This window comes from Ochotona curzoniae, unplaced genomic scaffold (genome assembly GCF_017591425.1).
Source record: "Ochotona curzoniae isolate NIBS_2020 unplaced genomic scaffold, NIBS_Ocur_1.0 contig_64, whole genome shotgun sequence".
In the NCBI taxonomy this organism is placed as follows: Eukaryota; Metazoa; Chordata; class Mammalia; order Lagomorpha; family Ochotonidae; genus Ochotona; species Ochotona curzoniae.
Genome location: NW_024466502.1, coordinates 162,139 through 178,279, shown reverse-complemented (window position 1 = coordinate 178,279; position 16,141 = coordinate 162,139). Strand labels below are relative to the sequence as shown.

Sequence of the window (16,141 nt, the reverse complement as noted above, 5' to 3'; positions counted from 1 at the left end):
GCAGTTGAGGACAGCCCAAAGCCTTGGGACCCTGCATCTGAGTGGGAGACCCGGAAAGAAGTTCCTGGCTCCTGGCTTCGGATTGGCACAGCACCGGCCCGTTGCAGTCACTTGGGGAGTGAATCATTGGACGGAAGATCATCCTCTCTATCTCTCCTCTTCTCTGTATATCTGACTTTGTAATAAAAATAAAATAAATCTTAAAAAAAAAAAAAAAACAGAAGGTCGACCCTGGGGTGCCTGGTACCTGGGCTGGGGAGGCACCCCAGGGCCACACGCAGGCAACACTGGTGTGGCCGGGCCTCTGGGTAGAGCTGTGGGCAGGCCCAGGACCTGCGGGGCTGTCCGAGGAAAGGGCAGTGGCACTGTGGTGCAGGAGGTGCCCCCGGCCGGCGCGAGGTCGTCCCGTGAGTGAGGCCCAGGCTGCGCTTACACCCAACCCATCTTTTAATTGAGAAGCGCTGAGGGGCAACAGGACCGCAGGAAGCTCCTCTTGCTCCAAGTCGGCCTAGGGCGCCTGAGAGAAACAGAGGTTGGGCAACCGACCGCGCCGCGCCACCAGGGGGCGCTGCAGGCGTTTCCCACCATCCGGCAGGCAGAGGCTAAGGCCTGGCCAGTGGCCACTGCTTCCTGTGTTCCCTCGGCCCCTCGCCCCAGACAGCAGGGACCAAGCCGCATCTGGTGCTTCTGACCTCTGACCCAGGGGGCCTCGGAAGTGCTCCTTGGTACCTGCCGGCATGTATGGCCACTGCATACATGCACACGTGTGTGTTCAGCTGAGCAGTGAACCAGAATGTACCACAAGACAATGGGTCTGCGTGTGCCTAGTCCCCTTCTCTCCCAGCGCGTACCTCCAACAGGCCACTAGGCGCTGTCCTTGGCCTTCTTCTTGATGGTGTACGGGATGCAGCACACCCAGCTCGTCCTTGTCCTGAAGGTCAGAGAAAGGGTAGGCGGGTGACAAGGGCCCCCAGGGCAGCTGCTGCCACTTGTCTGCCCTGCCTGCCTACCGCCAGCCACCCCAGCTTCCTGGACACCCGGGCCGGGAGTGACCCCACTGCTGGCCCTGAGTGTGGCTCCAGGCATTGGCTGGGAACCAGGACAGTCAAATCCCTTCCTTCTTCCTCTCCTCTCCCCCAACTCCTGTCCAGCAGTTCCAGGGTAGGGGTGGCATTGTGGGGCCTTCTGAGTGTGTGCTCAGGTCCCACCTACAGGGAGGAAGGCACGAAATGGCCAGCACAGCCACAAGTACCACTCACTCATCCTCAAACAGGTCGGGGTCCATCGGGGACTGCTTCTCCTCCTGGGGGGTGCAGGCAGTCACCTGGGGGCACGGCCACAGTGTGTCAGGGACTGGGTGCCAGGTTCCCTGCAGAGCCCAACAGGCACGGAAATGACCACAGGCCAGGAGGTGCCTCCAGCAGATGGTCCTGCTGAGCAGACACTGCCCAAGGGAGCCCCATTGCCCTGTGCCGCTGAGGAAGGGGTCTTGTTCCTGGCCTCTGATAGCCACTGGGGAGTCCCTCAGAATCCTTGGAGACTGTGAGCTCATGAATAACCTTGAGGGTGGCAGTGGCCAGCTCCTTTCATCTTGTAGGCTGCTCTGAGGGCATAAGGGGATGCCAGCAAGACCTGGAAAATGGCCATCTCTGGCAAAACTGAAATCTGCAGAATTTGCCCTAGCTGGCTGCACTACTGGTACAATGCAAGATGTGTCTGACCCATGTGCCGGGGTCCAGAGCTCTGGGTCAGCCACTTGTTCTAGACACTGGCAATGACGGCCATGGGCTGTTGATGGTGATGGTGGTATTGATGACGATGGTGATAGTAATGATGTGATGGTGGTGATGATGGTGATGATGGTTATGGTGATGATGGTGATGGTGGTGATGATGGTGGTGATGGTGATGATGGTGATGATGGTGATGGTGGAGGTAGTGATGATGGTAGTGGTGGTGATGATGGTGGTGATGATAGTGGTGGTAGTGATGGTGGTGGTGATGGTGGTGATGATGGTGATGGTGGTGATGGTGGTGATGGTGGTGGTAGTGATGATGGTGATGGTGGTGATGATGGTGGTGATGGTGAGGCCCGGGGTGGTGACATTGATGGTGAAATCCTAACAGTTGTAATGGTGGTGGCCATGTTGATGAAGCCTAGTATCGGGGCTTTCTTGGTTTGGGGTTCTGTTCTGAGAGCCTCTGAAACACTCATTCCAGAGAAGACAGCAGAGGCTCAGGGGTGTGATGAGTGTTTTGAGCATTTATCAGTAGTTGTGCACCTCTGAGATCTTGGGTCAGCACCATTTCCACCAGGCTAGAGGATCCCAGAGATGCTGAGGGCTGGCTGGGGCCCTAGAAGCTCTGGCAATGCTGGAGTGTGTGCTGATTGGGGGGTGGGTGTGGAGGAACTGGGCCCTTTCCTGAGCTCCTGCCCTGCCCACCCACTCATGCTGTTACAGGGAGCCCAGCCTGGCAGTGCCATCCAGTGGCTGAGTCGGTCCTCATGGCATTACCTCCTCAGTGTGATCTCCCAGATCAATCTCCACAAACACAGACGGCTTCTGTGGATGGAACCAGAGACAGGGGTGACCTCGGGGTGTCCAGGAGGGGAGCCAGTATCGGGGATCTGGAATGCCCTGTACCATTGGGGCTTCTGGTGCTGGCAGGAGAGCAACAGGAGAGGGTATTGCCTTCCTGTGCTTCCCCACCCACCTCCCATCCAGCCTCCTTCACCTTCGCCCTCTAGTGACTGGGAAATGCCGAGGATTGGGCAACCCTGGCCTCTGCCTTGGTGAACTGCAGGGGGGCCCCACTTATGGCACCTTGACTGGACAGACTGGAGCAGGTGTCCATGTTACTGGGGTATGTGAAGGAGAGGCATGTATAGGACACAGCAGCACAGGCCTGGGAGCCAAAACAGCCCCAACCGCCCACAGGCAGGTGGAATTGGTCATGATGAGTTTTCCATCTCATCACATCAGACACCTGTGTGGGCTCCATGGCCATCAGGCTCCATGTCTGCCCAGCTCCTCCTGGGCACAGTCCAGGGGAGTTGGGCAGGGATAGCTGTGACCCGAGGCTTTCAGCACCCCATGCTTCCAACAAAGGCACTTCGGGAAACCACAATGAGGACGTCCCTGAAACCAAATGGAGATACAGCCTGGTCTCATCCTAGGGAGGGAGGGGACCCAGAGACAGGCAGCCTGGGGAGGACTGGACCCAGGGACAGGCAGCCTGGGGAGGATGGGACCCAGGGACAAGGCAGCCTGGCCCCAGCCTGGGAAGGACGGAGCTGGGTCCAGTGCCTGGCTCAGCGTCTGCTGAGCAGAACCCTTGACCCCACTTGTCTCTGTGGTTGCTTGGGAGTGCTGGCCTCTCTCTCCAGGTTGCTCAGCCCTGTGGACGCCGGGCCCTGCTCCTGCAGAGGGGCAGCAGGCAGGTTAGCAGGGCTGGGCTGAGGCCCCAGGAGGCTGGTGGGGCTAAGTCAGGCACCTGGGCCTCCGGGATGCTCTCCATGGGCTCTGCCTCCTGCTCCTCCTCGTTGGCGCTGGCTTCAGAGTTGCTGCATTCTGGCTCAGGGTCTCTGCATCCACTCTCACGGCCCAGGCTCCTTGGGGTGTCCTGACCCCTCAGCCTCTTGTCTTCCTCCAGGTTTGCTTGGCTGTGGCAGGGATTGAGGGAGTGGCTTGGGACAGGCACGGCCAGTGTGGGTTCCCTTCTGGGGCAGCACCCTTTGGCTGAGGGACTTGGTTGGGTACTACAGGAATGGTGGGGCGCCTGTTGGTCAGGCCTGGCCTGCCTTGATGTTTCCCTGGGTGGCTGAATGTGGCAGGGGGATGCTTCTTATATCCGAGGTGACCACCCATGCCTACCTTAGGGTATCCAGTGATAGGAGGCAGGAGGGTGTGGGGGGAGGTTGGTCAGTAGAGTGGACATGGCAGGGCTGTGGGGGTCCTGGGGAACAGAGTGGACACGGCAGGGCTATAGAGGACATCATGTCTGGGCCATGTCCTGAAGGCAGCCTTGGACATTAGCTGAGCCCTGCAGGCCACAGCCTGGGGACACGGAGGCTGGGTGGGCTGACCAGGGCTACCTGGAGCAGAGGCTAGGGCAACACAGAATGGCCTGCAAAGGCTTCCTTCCTCTCAGGCTGGCCACCAGCCACTCACCAGTCCACATCCTCGGCGTGACTCTGCTGCTCCTTCTCTTGCTCTTCAGACTCTGGGGGAGGAGGACGAGGCTAGTCGGTGCTGCCACCTCCCAGAGTGGCCCATAACCCAGCTGAGGCCTGACTGAGTGCCCTTGCCCCGCAGTCAAGCTAAACAGAGCCAGAGTCAGAGTGGTCTAGGGAGGTCTCGGGACCCTTGGAGGATGCAGTGGAGCAGGTTGGCAAGGAGGGGTAGGACTCCTCCTATGTCTCCACAGTGGTCCTCAGGCCACGTGTCCCTTTCACAGAATGGGGACCAGGCCCTGCACATGGCTGTACCTCATCCTTTGAGCATGGGCCAGACCCCCAGGCCCAGTCCCCTACAAGTGGCCACTGCACAGAGATGCCTCCCAGAGGGGCTAATGGGGTGGAAACCCCACATCCCTAGACACAGTTCTGGTGTTCCTGCCTTGTGGGCTTCACTTCCACCCGGAGGGCCCTCACAGCGTCCCCTGGGCCTACCCAGGTCCTTGGCCACCTTCCTGACATGGCCTGGGGGGTCCCCTTTCTGGTGCAGGCCACCCTCACTTCTGCTCCTCTGCAGCTCGGGGAACTCGCTGGCCATCCTGCCACCCAAGAGGAGGGTGCCGGTGCCAGGCCGGTGCCTCCTGTGTGCCGTGGCCAGGTCCTTTTCCATGCTGGGCTGGGAAAGAGTGCCTCACACAGCCTCAGGCATGGGACATGGCTGTGCCAAGGCTGTCGCCCTGGGGCTGCTGTGACATCACAGGTCAGAGGTTAGTGGGCCCAGCCCAACTCAGCCTCCTTCCTCCCAAGTCCAGCGCCATGGTTACCAGCTTTGATGGTGGCTGTGTGTCAGGAGGCAACATTCTCTACCTGGGGTCAGCACTGGGATCTCGGGGAAGCCATGGGACCCGCTGCCTGGGTCCTACCCCAGATCCTCCTACCTCAGACCCTACCTCCTGTTGCAGCCCTTTGGAGCCTCTTAGGGCCAGCAGGAGTCAGTTCTGGGTGGGCCCAGCCTAGATGGCCCCAAGATCCCCCCCTGGACATCCATCCCTCTCTGGCCTGCCAGCCTCATGAGCAGAGGCCACTCAGGCACAGCAGTTTCCTGCCCAGTGGTGTTCCCCCTGGAGCTGCCTACAGTGCCTCACAGTCCCAGGTTTCTGCCAGGGCCCCTCCACTCGCTCCTGTCAGGAAACCTGGAGTGACCAAGTTCCCTGCACCCGGGGAGGCCCTGTGCCTGGCCATGCTGCTAGGTGGCAGCCCCTGAAGCACGGTCCTGAGGGCAGATGGGCTAGATACTGCCTGTCACAGAGGCACGTCCGCAGCCGTCCTCCTCCCAGAGCTGAACACCACCAAGAGACCCCCTGGAATCCAGCCAATTCTGGGAAAGAATAAAATGCAGGCTTTAATTGCATCACAAGTCATTAGTATATTATAAACAGAAGTGTTAAATACAAATCCAGGTTAAAAATTACAGTCCTGTCACAGCTGTGAGTCCCAAAGTCACCTTTTTACAGTATTTTCCTGCTGTGTCATGTTTTGCTGGTGGCATCATAGGAGGGGCCTTGGGCTGGGGGTCTGTGGTCCCTGGGGAAAGTGGCCCAGGCCCTGCCTGCTTCACTGTGGGCCTCAAGCCCTCATACTACCTTTCTCCTCTGGGTCTTCCCATCAGAGGTCCCTCCCCTCAGCACAGCCTGGGTCCTGAAACCTGTCAGGATGAATAGAAACAGCCCCACACCAGTGTTGATGCATGCTCTGCTCTGAGGTCTTCTCAGCTCCCCCTCTGCCAGGTCCCATTTAACAGCAGAGTTGCGTGCACCTGGTAGGCAGGCCTGCAAAGGCTGGAACCAGGAGCTGTGCGAGGGGACCTGTTGCTTTTGTAACCCTTTCAGTAGGGTGGGGCTGGTGGAAGCTGACTCTACTGCAGGCTATTGGCAAATATCCCTGAAGGCCCAGTGTGCCCAGCCCAGATGTGGGGCTGAATAGAAGTGGTGCAGCCCCAGGTGCCCAGGGCATGGGGAAGGAAGGGTCCCTCATAGCTGGCTGTTCTAGATCACTGGGTCCCCAGGACACCGACTACCCCAAGCTCCTGACATGTGATTGGGCGCCTAACACTGGAGCTGGGCAACACACACGTTGCATGGCCTCTTCAGGGTAGCTCTGGGGAAGATCTCGGCTTCCTTGGGCAATGGCGGGCGTGAGATCCATGTCCTCGCCCCTTGTCATGGCTGTGGGGCTGTCTTGGATGCTGCACACTCTATATGGAGTGGGTGGAGCTCTCTGACTGCTGCTGGATGTAGTTCTGGAAGCTCTTGTCTCCAATGGGGTGCTCCCTGCAAAGGTATGGGCAGAATAAGGAAGGACACCTCTGAGCTGCGGTGTCCTCAGTCCAGTGCTCTGCTGCATGTAGCACAGGACTGCAGATACCCACTGCTACCCTGGCCTGACTGTGCATGTGTGTGTGGGATGAGCATTGTGCAGTGTATGAGGTGTGAACACACATGTAGAAGGTGTATGCATGTTTGGAACACAAGCACATATGTTAGGGCAAGCATGCACACACAAACATGTGTAAGCTGACCACTGCCCACTATTCCTGAAGCTAGCATACATATGTGTGGTGTGTGCTCGGGAAGACGCCATGAGTTGGAGGCACCATGGAGCCAGGGTCTCTCCCCAAGATCAAGGAGTTTGAGAACAAGGTTGGAGTGTTGCCTGGCGTTGCCTGAGAAGCACCTCTTGCTTCTCCTGTGACAACTCCTACCTGTGCTCAGCTCAGCTCTGCCCTGACCAAGCCCCGTCTCCAGTAGCCCTGCCCGACTGTGCTATTCTGTGCCCTGACCAAGCCCCCTTTACAGTAGCCCTGCCCGACTGTGCTATTCTGTGCCCTGACCAAGCCTCCTCTCCAGTAGCCCTGCCCGACTGTGCTATTCTGTGCCCTGACCAAGCCCCGTCTCCAGTAGCCCTGCCCAACTGTGCTATTCTGTGCCCTGACCAAGCCCCGTCTCCAGTAGCCCTGCCCGACTGTGCTATTCTGTGCCCTGACCAAGCCCCGTCTCCAGTAGCCCTGCCCGACTGTGCTATTCTGTGCCCTGACCAAGCCCCCTCTCCAGTAGCCCTGCCCGACTGTGCTATTCTGTGCCCTGACCAAGCCCCGTCTCCAGTAGCCCTGCCCGACTGTGCTATTCTGTGCCCTGACCAAGCCCCCTTTACAGTAGCCCTGCCCGACTGTGCTATTCTGTGCCCTGACCAAGCCCCTTTACAGTAGCCCTGCCCGACTGTGCTATTCTGTGCCCTGACCAAGCCCCCTTTACAGTAGCCCTGCCCGACTGTGCTATTCTGTGCCCTGACCAAGCCCCCTTTACAGTAGCCCTGCCCGACTGTGCTATTCTGTGCCCTGACCAAGCCCCGTCTCCAGTAGCCCTGCCCGACTGTGCTATTCTGGGCCCTGACCAAGCCCCGTCTCCAGTAGCCCTGCCCGACTGTTCTGTCCTGGGCCCTGATACTCTCCCCCAGCAGCCCTGTCCGACTATCCTATCCTATGCCCTGACCCCACACCCTCAGCAGCCCTGCCCAACTGTGCTGCCCTGAGTGGTCCACACTACACGGGGCTTCCTACGGGCTCAACATCCTTAATGAGGCTGTGTGTGTGTGTGTGTACGTATGCGTGCATGCTTGCCCATTCACACAGCCTGTCATGGGAAGCCCGGCCACCAGGATCTGCTGCAGACACGGCCCCAGCTCAGGCCCAGGGCCACCTCCTGGCACTCACTGGCTCCCGTATTTCGTCTTCTTGAACTTGTCCCTCCGATACTGCGCATGTTCTTGTTCCAGGGTTCCCACCGCGGCAATGACCTGCCTCAGGGTCTTGTAGGTCTCCTGGGGATCATCGATGACAAACGCCGAGTACTCCTCCTGCTCAGGGCCGTCGTACACAGACCGGCTGCCACAGGCCTCTGCAGGGGTGTGGGGAGAGGTTAGCCGCTGCAGCAGCCTCCGCTGAAGGCTCATGGCTCAGGCAGACACAGGTGCTGACCCTGGGCAGGGTGTGTCCTGCTGAGCTTGGCAGTAGGGGCCCCGAGCTGGCATGGCCGATAAGCTGGACACTGGGAGTTTGTCTACTTCCTGATGGCTCGCCCAGTGGGCCCAGGAAAGGACATGACCACACCTGGAGGCTGAGCCAAGACCCTGGGCGACCTCAGGGCTCAAGCTGGGAGACCGAAAATATCTCTCTGCAAAAGCCCTGAGTCCAACACACCTTCCTCGGCCAGCAGGACACTTCTGTATCTTATAGGGCTTGACAGTCTCTCCTGATCACTTTACAAAGCAGCCAGACACCAGAGCTGTCTCCACCCACCTGAACTCTGCTCACATCCAGGGGATGAAAGTCAGACCTGACCAGAGGCCCAAGCAGTCTCCTCTGCCCTGCACCTCCCCCATCCCCATATGGGAGGATCTGGCAAGCAATGGCCATGTGTGACTTGGAGGCCTTATGTATACCTCTGAAGGGTGGCACCGGGACACAAGACCAAGGACAAGAATCTGCATGTGGGAAACAGGAACCGGTGGCACTTGGGTCCAGCAGTGCAACTGACTGGGAAGAGCAAGGCACCAATAGCAGATATTCAAAAAATGCTGTTGGTGCCTGTGCAGTGGATCCTGAGGTGCGAGGCATGTGGCAGAACCACTTAGTGTCCTCTCAGTGATTCTGGGAGGGCTCAGGGAAGGACAGAGATGATGGACAAAGCAGAGGAGAGACGGGGTGAGGGACACAGCAGAAGAGAAGACAGGAGGATGGACACAGCTGAGTGGAGGACAGGAGGATGGACACAGCTGAGGGGTGACAGGGGTGATGGACATTCCTGTTGAGAGGACAGGGTGATGGGCAGATCTGAGGGAACACGGATTATTTACACAATTGATAGGAAAGAGGTGGTTGGAAGTAGCTGAGGAGAGGTCTATGAAAACTTTCAAGTTTCTGATGGCCTTGACTAGTAGCCCAGTGGCTAAAGTCCTTGCCTTGCATGTGCCAGGATCCCATGGGCACTGGTTTGTATCCCAGCTGCTCCACTTCCCTCCCAGCTCCCTGCTTGTGGCCTGGGAAAGCAGTGGAGGATGGCCCAAAGCCTTGAAACCCTGGACCCTCATGGGAAACCCAGAAGTTTCTGGCTTCATATCAGCTCAGCTCTGGCTGTTGCAGCCACTTGGGAAGTGAACCAGTGGATCTTTGTCTCTCCTCTCTGTAAATCTGACTGTTCAAGAAAAATAAGTGAAATCAATCTTGAAAAATTATATCAAGTATTTCTGCAGCAAAATAAACTTAGGTTCTTTGCCACTTTCCCACAACTTGATTTCCTGTTGTCACACAGCTCTCCCTGTTCACTGGTCACCTTCCCCAGCCTTGACATGGTATTAACGCCTGTTTTATAGACTAGAGACAGCAGCTCACCCAGCATCTTCCTGAAGCAGGAGACTGTTCAGCAGCTTCACTCCCGCTGCCACTTGAATGCCTTTCTTGTCATTCACCATGCAGCAGCCTCTGGCACAGCATTCCACTGGGCTCATGGAGAGCCGAGGAAACCCCTGCCACATGACCGTGCACATATCCTAGGCCAGGGCAAAGTGGCATCCCCAGGTCCTCAAGGCAGTCACTCCCAGGATGATATACATACATGCACACAGATCACCAGCTTCGACGTGATTGTGACAATTCTCTGTCCCAGGATGGATTGGCAGGGCTTGGGCACTGAAGGAGTGAGTGACCTAGGCCCCTGAAGGACCAGGGTGAGCAGTGAGGTTCCCAAATACGTTGCTATCACATGAATGAACCACTACTATCAAGGTAACCTCTCACTGGGAGGGAGGCTGATTGTGACACCACTTTCCATTTGTCTGTCCACCCATTTGCCCATCCTATTTGGCCATTCATCCCTGTGTTCTGTTGATCATCCACTCACTCAAGCACTAGTCATCCATCCATCCATCCATCAATCCTTCTAAGCATCCTCTTATTCATACACCATCCATCCACACATCTATCATCCATCCACCTATCATCTATCCATCTATCCATTCATCCTCCCATCCATCTATCCATCCCCGTACCCATCATCCATCCACACGTTCATCCATCCATCCATCCACCCACCCACCCACACATTTGTTCATTTATCCATTCATCCACCAATCCATCCATCCATCCATCCATCCATCCATCCATCCATTTCCCATCCATCCATCTACCTATCATCCATCCATCCATCCATCCATCCATCCATCCATCTATCCATCCCCATCATCCATCCACTTGTCTGTATGTGTAACAAACAGGTGTCAGGGATCTCTTCTGCACAGGGCATGAGCTCTGCTTTGTATGGAAGGTGAACACAGGAATACAGAACTCCAGGCTGTCTGACAGAGAGGTGAGAAAAAGCCCTCATTCAGAGAGTTTTACAGGATGAAGCAGCATTGGCTGTGCCCCAGGCACAGAGTGCACACCAGCATGGTACTGGGGTAAGCCCAGGCCATGCAGCATTGCTGGGAGGGTTACAGAGAGACCAGGAGGACTCATTCATGAGCCTTGGCTGTGCCAGGTAGCCATTTCTGTCTCCTGAAGGCTCCTCGCCCACCTCCCCCTGGTTGCTGGTGCAGGTTCACAGAGCAATTCAATATCAAGGACAACCAGGAGCCACAGAAAGCTGAGCTACACTTTGCCAAACATGACTGTGACACATGCATACACATGGATGCATATCCCTCTGCACATGTGCCCACACACCGCTTTGCACATGTGTCAACACGCATGTACATCCCTTTGTACACTTGTCCACACACATTGCTCTACGCACATGCCCCCCACACCGGTCTGCACACATGTCCATACACATGCATACTCCTTTGTACATGTGTCCACAAATACCAGTCTGCACACGTGTCCACATATGTGCACAAACAACCCTCTGCACATGTTTCCACATATAGGGACACAATCACACATTGCTGTGCACACGTGTCCACACACACACATCAGTTTGCACACATGTCCACATATACACATAGCTCTGGAAACTGGAATTGACGAAGCTATATTCACAAACAAGGTCTTGTGGTTCCACAATGTAGACAAACCCACCCAGCAGCCACCTGGAGAGTGGATCAGTCCCCTTCTCCCAACAGCAGTTTCCCATGCTGCATGTGTTGCCCACCAACACAGAGGCTTGGCAGGGGACTATGTCTCTGTAGGACAGTGGGGTCCCAGACTCAGGTCTCCTCAGGTCCCTGTATTTCCCATGTGCCTACAGCCGCACTCACCTTGCATCTTCTCCAGCCTGCCCAGGTAGCAGCTGAAGAGGGAGTAGATGCGTTCTGTCTCGCGGTCTCCATCAATGTCCAGCTGGATATTGGCTGGGAGGCCCCTGTTCGTACACGGAGAGGACACAAAGAATGACAATTTACTTCTGAGCAACTCAAATGCTCGTCATATTATTTTTTTTTTCAAATTACCCAAGAGCAAAGATTCAGAGACAAACATGAACATAGTCCCTAGCAGGCTTCAGTGACGAGGAGGCCAACGGCCACGTCTGGCCACACGGTTGGTGTGGACAGCTCAACAGCACTTGGAAAGGACTAGTTGGCCACTTGCAATACCAGCACCCATGTCGGAGCACTGGTTTGAACCCTAGATGCCTCACTTCTGACCCAGCTTCCAGCTATATGCCCAGGAAAGCAGCAGAAGGTGGGAGCAGTCCTTGAACCTCTGTATCCACTGGGGAAAGAACAAAGTTCCAAGCTCCCGGCTTCAGTCTGGCCTACACCTGACTGCTGCTGCCATTTTTATTGGAAAGTCAGATCTATAGAGAGGAGGACAGAGAAGGATCCTCCAGCCACTGGTTCGCTCCCCAAGTGACCACAATGCCTGGAGCTGAGCTGACCCAAAGCCAGGTGCCAGGAACTTCTTTTAGGTCTCCCACAAAGGTGCAGGATTTCAAGTCTTTGGGCCATCCTCTACTGACTTCCCAGGCCACAAGCAGGGAGCTGGATGGGAAATGGAGCAGCTGGGACACAAACCAGCGCCCATATGGGATCCTGGTGCATACAAGGCAAAGATTCAGCGACTAGGCCATTGTGCCGGGCCCTTCTCTCTGCCTTTTAAATAAATAAATCTTAGAGACCTGCCTAGCCTTGGTGACTGGAGTCTCTTGGGACTTGCATATGCACCAGCCAACCCCAAAGTCAAGTGACACAGTGGCCTGGAATACACCTCTCTGGCAGGCAGCCCCTGACGGCTTAGCTGTCCCAGCCAAGAGGTACTGCAGGGTCTCCTGTGCCTGCCCTGAAGCTGACAGCAGAGAGACCCCTCCCCAAAAGCTAGGCACCCTGGCCACATGAAGCCTCCTGGAGAGCATGACAGGCGGCTCCTCCCAGGACATTCCTCTCCTCATTCTCAGCATCTGCAGTGTGACATGGGGTACAAAGTCCCTTCTCCCAGAGGGAGCCCAGTGGTGCCTGCAGGAGTCAGGAGTGAGGGGCTTGAGCTCGCCATCAGGAGCACAAGGAACAGGCCTATGAGCTAGCAGGCTAATCTGCTCAGTGCAGGGCCCAGGGTTGCCATCAGGCAGCATGGGGCTCTCCTAGGGAGCAGGGTAAGGTTCTCCTAACAGGAACTGAACCCCTGGCCCCTGCCTGCAGCCCCGCCTCCGCAGTGAGCCCCTCTGCCTCCCCCATAGTGCCCCACTGCTGGCAGGGACTAGGAGGAGCATGGAAGCTTGGTGCGTGTGCATATGAGGTGTGGACTGCCTCAGCCTCCCCTCTGGCATGTCTGAGTGCCCGTATGAAGGCAGCCCACCCACCCGGTGCAAGGGGAGCAGCCGGGCGCAGTGTCCGAGGTGGCCCGGCAGCACAGCCAGTGTCCGTTGAGGTGGGCCGAAGGATGGTAGAAAGTAAGGCGCCGCTGGTTGCACTGGCTCACTTTGGTGAGCACGTCGATCCAGTCCCGGGCCTCCACGCAGTTGTTGGCCTGGATGTAAAGGGCACGCTCCGGCTGGACCACCTGGAACATCTGTGTGCACAGCAGGCTGAGGGGCCGTGCCTGGCACACAGCCCTCCTGGGGACGTGGGCACTACCCCCTGTGACTCTCTTCCTCACAAGTCTTGCCAGGGCCCACGCTGCAGTGTTTGTTATTCAACTGACAAACACTCCTAGGTGTCAGATGCTGTCTTGTACCCTAGGGGACACCACGAGGCCAGACTCTGCTCCCTGGATGGCCAGACAGGGGCTGTGTCTGGGATTTGGGGAGACAATGTCAGCAATGGACAGAGAGCCCAGCTGCACTCAGAAGGTGGAAATAAGTGCAGGATGGGTGCCCTGTCAGAGCAAGGGGAACAGCAGGTGCATGTATCAAAGTGGCAGGAAGAGTGGACACCTGATCCAGGCTGACCATGAATAGGGTGAGGGGACAGGATCTGGGAAGGGGGGAGGGAATGCATTGTTATTCCCAACACACAGGGGGCTCATGGGGAAGCCTCGTCCTCTTCCCCACCATAACCCCTCCTGTGGCCAGCAAGTATGGACTTCCTTTCCACCAGAGTCAGCCTTGGGCTGAGGTTTGAGTGCAAAATCCCTGGGACCAGGGTGGACACGAGTGGCCTGGAGAGGGGAACAGGGCAGAACAGGAGGAGCCACTGGTACTCAAGGGCGACACTCACATTCTTCATTTTGAAGGACTCCTCCTCTAGCTTCTCCACAGCCAGGATGTTCTCAATGGGGATGCTGTACAGTGGCTGGTCCCCTATGGCAGACGGGGCGTGGGCAGTTGAGCTTGGCCTTGGACAAGGGGCCCTCACTGTCCAGGAATGAGGGGGTCCTCACTCTCCGGGGACAAGGAGCCCTCACTGTCCAGGGACAAGGCACCCTCACTGTCCAGGAATAAGGGGTCCTCACTGTCCAGGGACAAGGGACTCTCACTGTCCAGGAATGAGGGGCCCTCACTCTCCAGGGACAAGGAGCCCTCACTGTCCATGGACAAGGAGCCCTTACTGTCCATGGACAAGACACCCTAACTGTCCAGGAATGAGGGGCCCTCATAGTCCAGGAATGAAGGGTCCTTACTCTCTGGGGATGAGGGGATCTTACCATTTGGGGACAAAGCGCCCTCACTGTCCCTCCCCCATGCAATCTCCTCCAGACCCTTGCATGGCCGCCTGTGTCGTCACCTCTGCACTTTCTGTATGTGAACTCGTGGTTGGTCAGGCAGAACCACCTCTTCTTGAAGTTCTTCATCCCAAAGCGCTTCCTCCCTTGCGCCCTCTTGATCATGAACCTGCGCAAGGGTGTGCAGTCAGCAGGTGTCTGGCCACAACTCAGGGTCAGGACAGTGCCTGTGCCTGAAACCAGCATCACTGTGTCCTCAAGGAGAGTGGAGAGCTCTCCTCTGCTGGGCCAGCTCGTATGATCAGCGGTGATGACCATGGGCAGGGACAGCAGCTGGTTGGCACCTCAGCAAGGCCTGGGCCTCTGACTTCCCACATCAACTCCCAAGAGCAGGGCGCAGACCCCAGCACTGGATGGCCAAAAGGCACCTGTGGAACCACACAGCCAAGGCAGCATATTCTAGAAAGCCTCAGTGGATGGGTGCTGGAGGACTTGCCTGACCCACTGGACAGTCTTGCTCATGTCACACATTCACAGATTTTCTCTGAGAGGTGAGAACACTGGATGCCAAGGCCTGGGAGCTGTACAGGAAGCCTCAGCCCTTCCATAATGGGTGGGTCAGTGCAGAATTCAGACACGTGTGGCACTGGGTGGTGGAAAGATGCCACATTGGCCTCAGGGCCATGGAGTTGAGGCCACCACAGGCCCAGCAGGGTGTAGCAGACATGCAGGTAAGGCCTTGGGTGCAGGGGAGACTGGGTCAGACATGTCGAAGTCTCCCCATGGGGACTCAGCCACCTCACTGCTCTCCTGCAGTCTACAGAGAATGGTGTGGATGTCCAGGCATCCTGTCACAAAGTCTCCAAGGCCCATGGCCCAGGATAGGCCCCACAGGTCAGACGAGGGCCGAAGGGCACAACCATGATAGCCGAATGCTTACCCTTCCTTCAGCAGGATCGGCTGCTCAACGCTCTTTGGATCTCTTCTCCCCGATGAGGAGATCAAATCTAGGAACTGAGGGGGCAGAAATGGGAGCTCTGGGGGAGAAGCAGACATGCCCAGCACTGGTTCTCATGGTGGCCCAGGGACAAGAGGTCTGTGCATTGACCTGCACTGATTCAGGTGTGCCTGGGGCACGTGTGAGGGCAGGGTGTGTTGGGGGTTTCTGTGTGTGCAGAGGGGTTACAGCGGTAGCAGCTTGCTGGAGGAGGGAGAAGCTCCCTGCTGGGTCCCCACAAGGTGTGTCCCTGGCCGAGGGCCACAACAGTGCCGTGCGGCAGCACCCATACACTTACATTCTTCACGGCATCCCCATATTTCTGCTCATTGAAGAACTCATAGAATGAGGCCATGTAGGACTCCTTGAAGCTGGCCTAAAGGGAGAGCACTTGCCTGGGAGAGCAGACTAGACACAGGCCCAGCGCCACCTCCCACAGCCCCGTATTCCCATTTCTGGCAGCTCCAGGGACCTTGGGAGCCAATGGCCCATAACATTGCAGTCGGCTAGACTCGGGGCCTCAGATCACAGGCCTCCCTGAATGGCTCTGGGCAGTCCATGGCCTGGAGCCCACCACCCATCCCTGTAGATGCCAGATTCTGGCCTGAGCAGACCCCCTCACAGCACCCCGCCCCTGGGCAACAGCTAGTTCCGGACAACAAGAGGAACGCCTAGATGGCGAGAGGCTGAGTCAAGGTAAGGCTGGCCTGGGGCAGGTACAGCAGAGGAGGCACCCACAGGAGTAGCCATGGGGCAGTGGGCAGGACCAGGCAGTCCCTGACCAAAGCCCACTTGAATCTCAATCCCCTGCAGAGCAGAGA

General features: G+C 57.1%; 2 protein-coding genes across 7 annotated transcripts in view; both read right to left on the bottom strand.

Annotated features, from left to right (window-relative positions):
* Positions 1–204: 204 nt before the first annotated feature.
* CUNH13orf46 (chromosome unknown C13orf46 homolog) lies at positions 205–5,492 on the bottom strand. Its single transcript, XM_040991106.1, has 4 exons — positions 3,495–5,492; positions 2,516–2,563; positions 1,260–1,369; positions 205–931 (listed from the first exon to the last, which is right to left on the bottom strand). Exons 1-4 carry the CDS (start codon positions 3,516–3,518, stop codon positions 865–867), a joined length of 249 nt encoding a protein of 82 aa, XP_040847040.1. The 5' UTR covers positions 3,519–5,492; the 3' UTR covers positions 205–864.
* A 90-nt stretch (positions 5,493–5,582) lies between these two features.
* RASA3 (RAS p21 protein activator 3) overlaps positions 5,583–16,141 on the bottom strand; it is a 53,498-nt gene continuing 42,939 nt past the window's right edge. For 3 of the 6 annotated variants that reach the window (XM_040991100.1, XM_040991104.1, XM_040991105.1), the window contains 8 exons: positions 15,619–15,696; positions 15,264–15,337; positions 14,386–14,492; positions 13,879–13,961; positions 13,023–13,231; positions 11,485–11,588; positions 7,946–8,129; positions 5,583–6,506 (listed from right to left, as the gene is read on the bottom strand). In XM_040991100.1, coding sequence (XP_040847034.1) covers positions 6,431–6,506; positions 7,946–8,129; positions 11,485–11,588; positions 13,023–13,231; positions 13,879–13,961; positions 14,386–14,492; positions 15,264–15,337; positions 15,619–15,696 — 915 coding nt within the window. In that variant the 3' untranslated portion in view covers positions 5,583–6,430. Of the gene's footprint in view, positions 6,507–7,945; positions 8,130–9,622; positions 9,945–11,484; positions 11,589–13,022; positions 13,232–13,878; positions 13,962–14,016; positions 14,037–14,385; positions 14,493–15,263; positions 15,338–15,618; positions 15,697–16,141 lie in introns of those variants that run through there. The other 3 variants (XM_040991101.1, XM_040991103.1, XR_005884908.1) reach the window with 3 other exon arrangements.

Coding starts and splice junctions, on each gene's coding strand:
- CUNH13orf46 (XM_040991106.1), bottom strand. CDS start 3,518: ATGGAGAGCATCCCGGAGGCCCAG. Junction 2,564..3,494: donor AGAGCATCCCGGAGGCCCAG/GTGCCTGACTTA, acceptor TTCCATCCACAG/AAGCCGTCTGTGTTTGTGGA. Junction 932..1,259: donor CCCGACCTGTTTGAGGATGA/GTGAGTGGTACT, acceptor TCTGACCTTCAG/GACAAGGACGAGCTGGGTGT.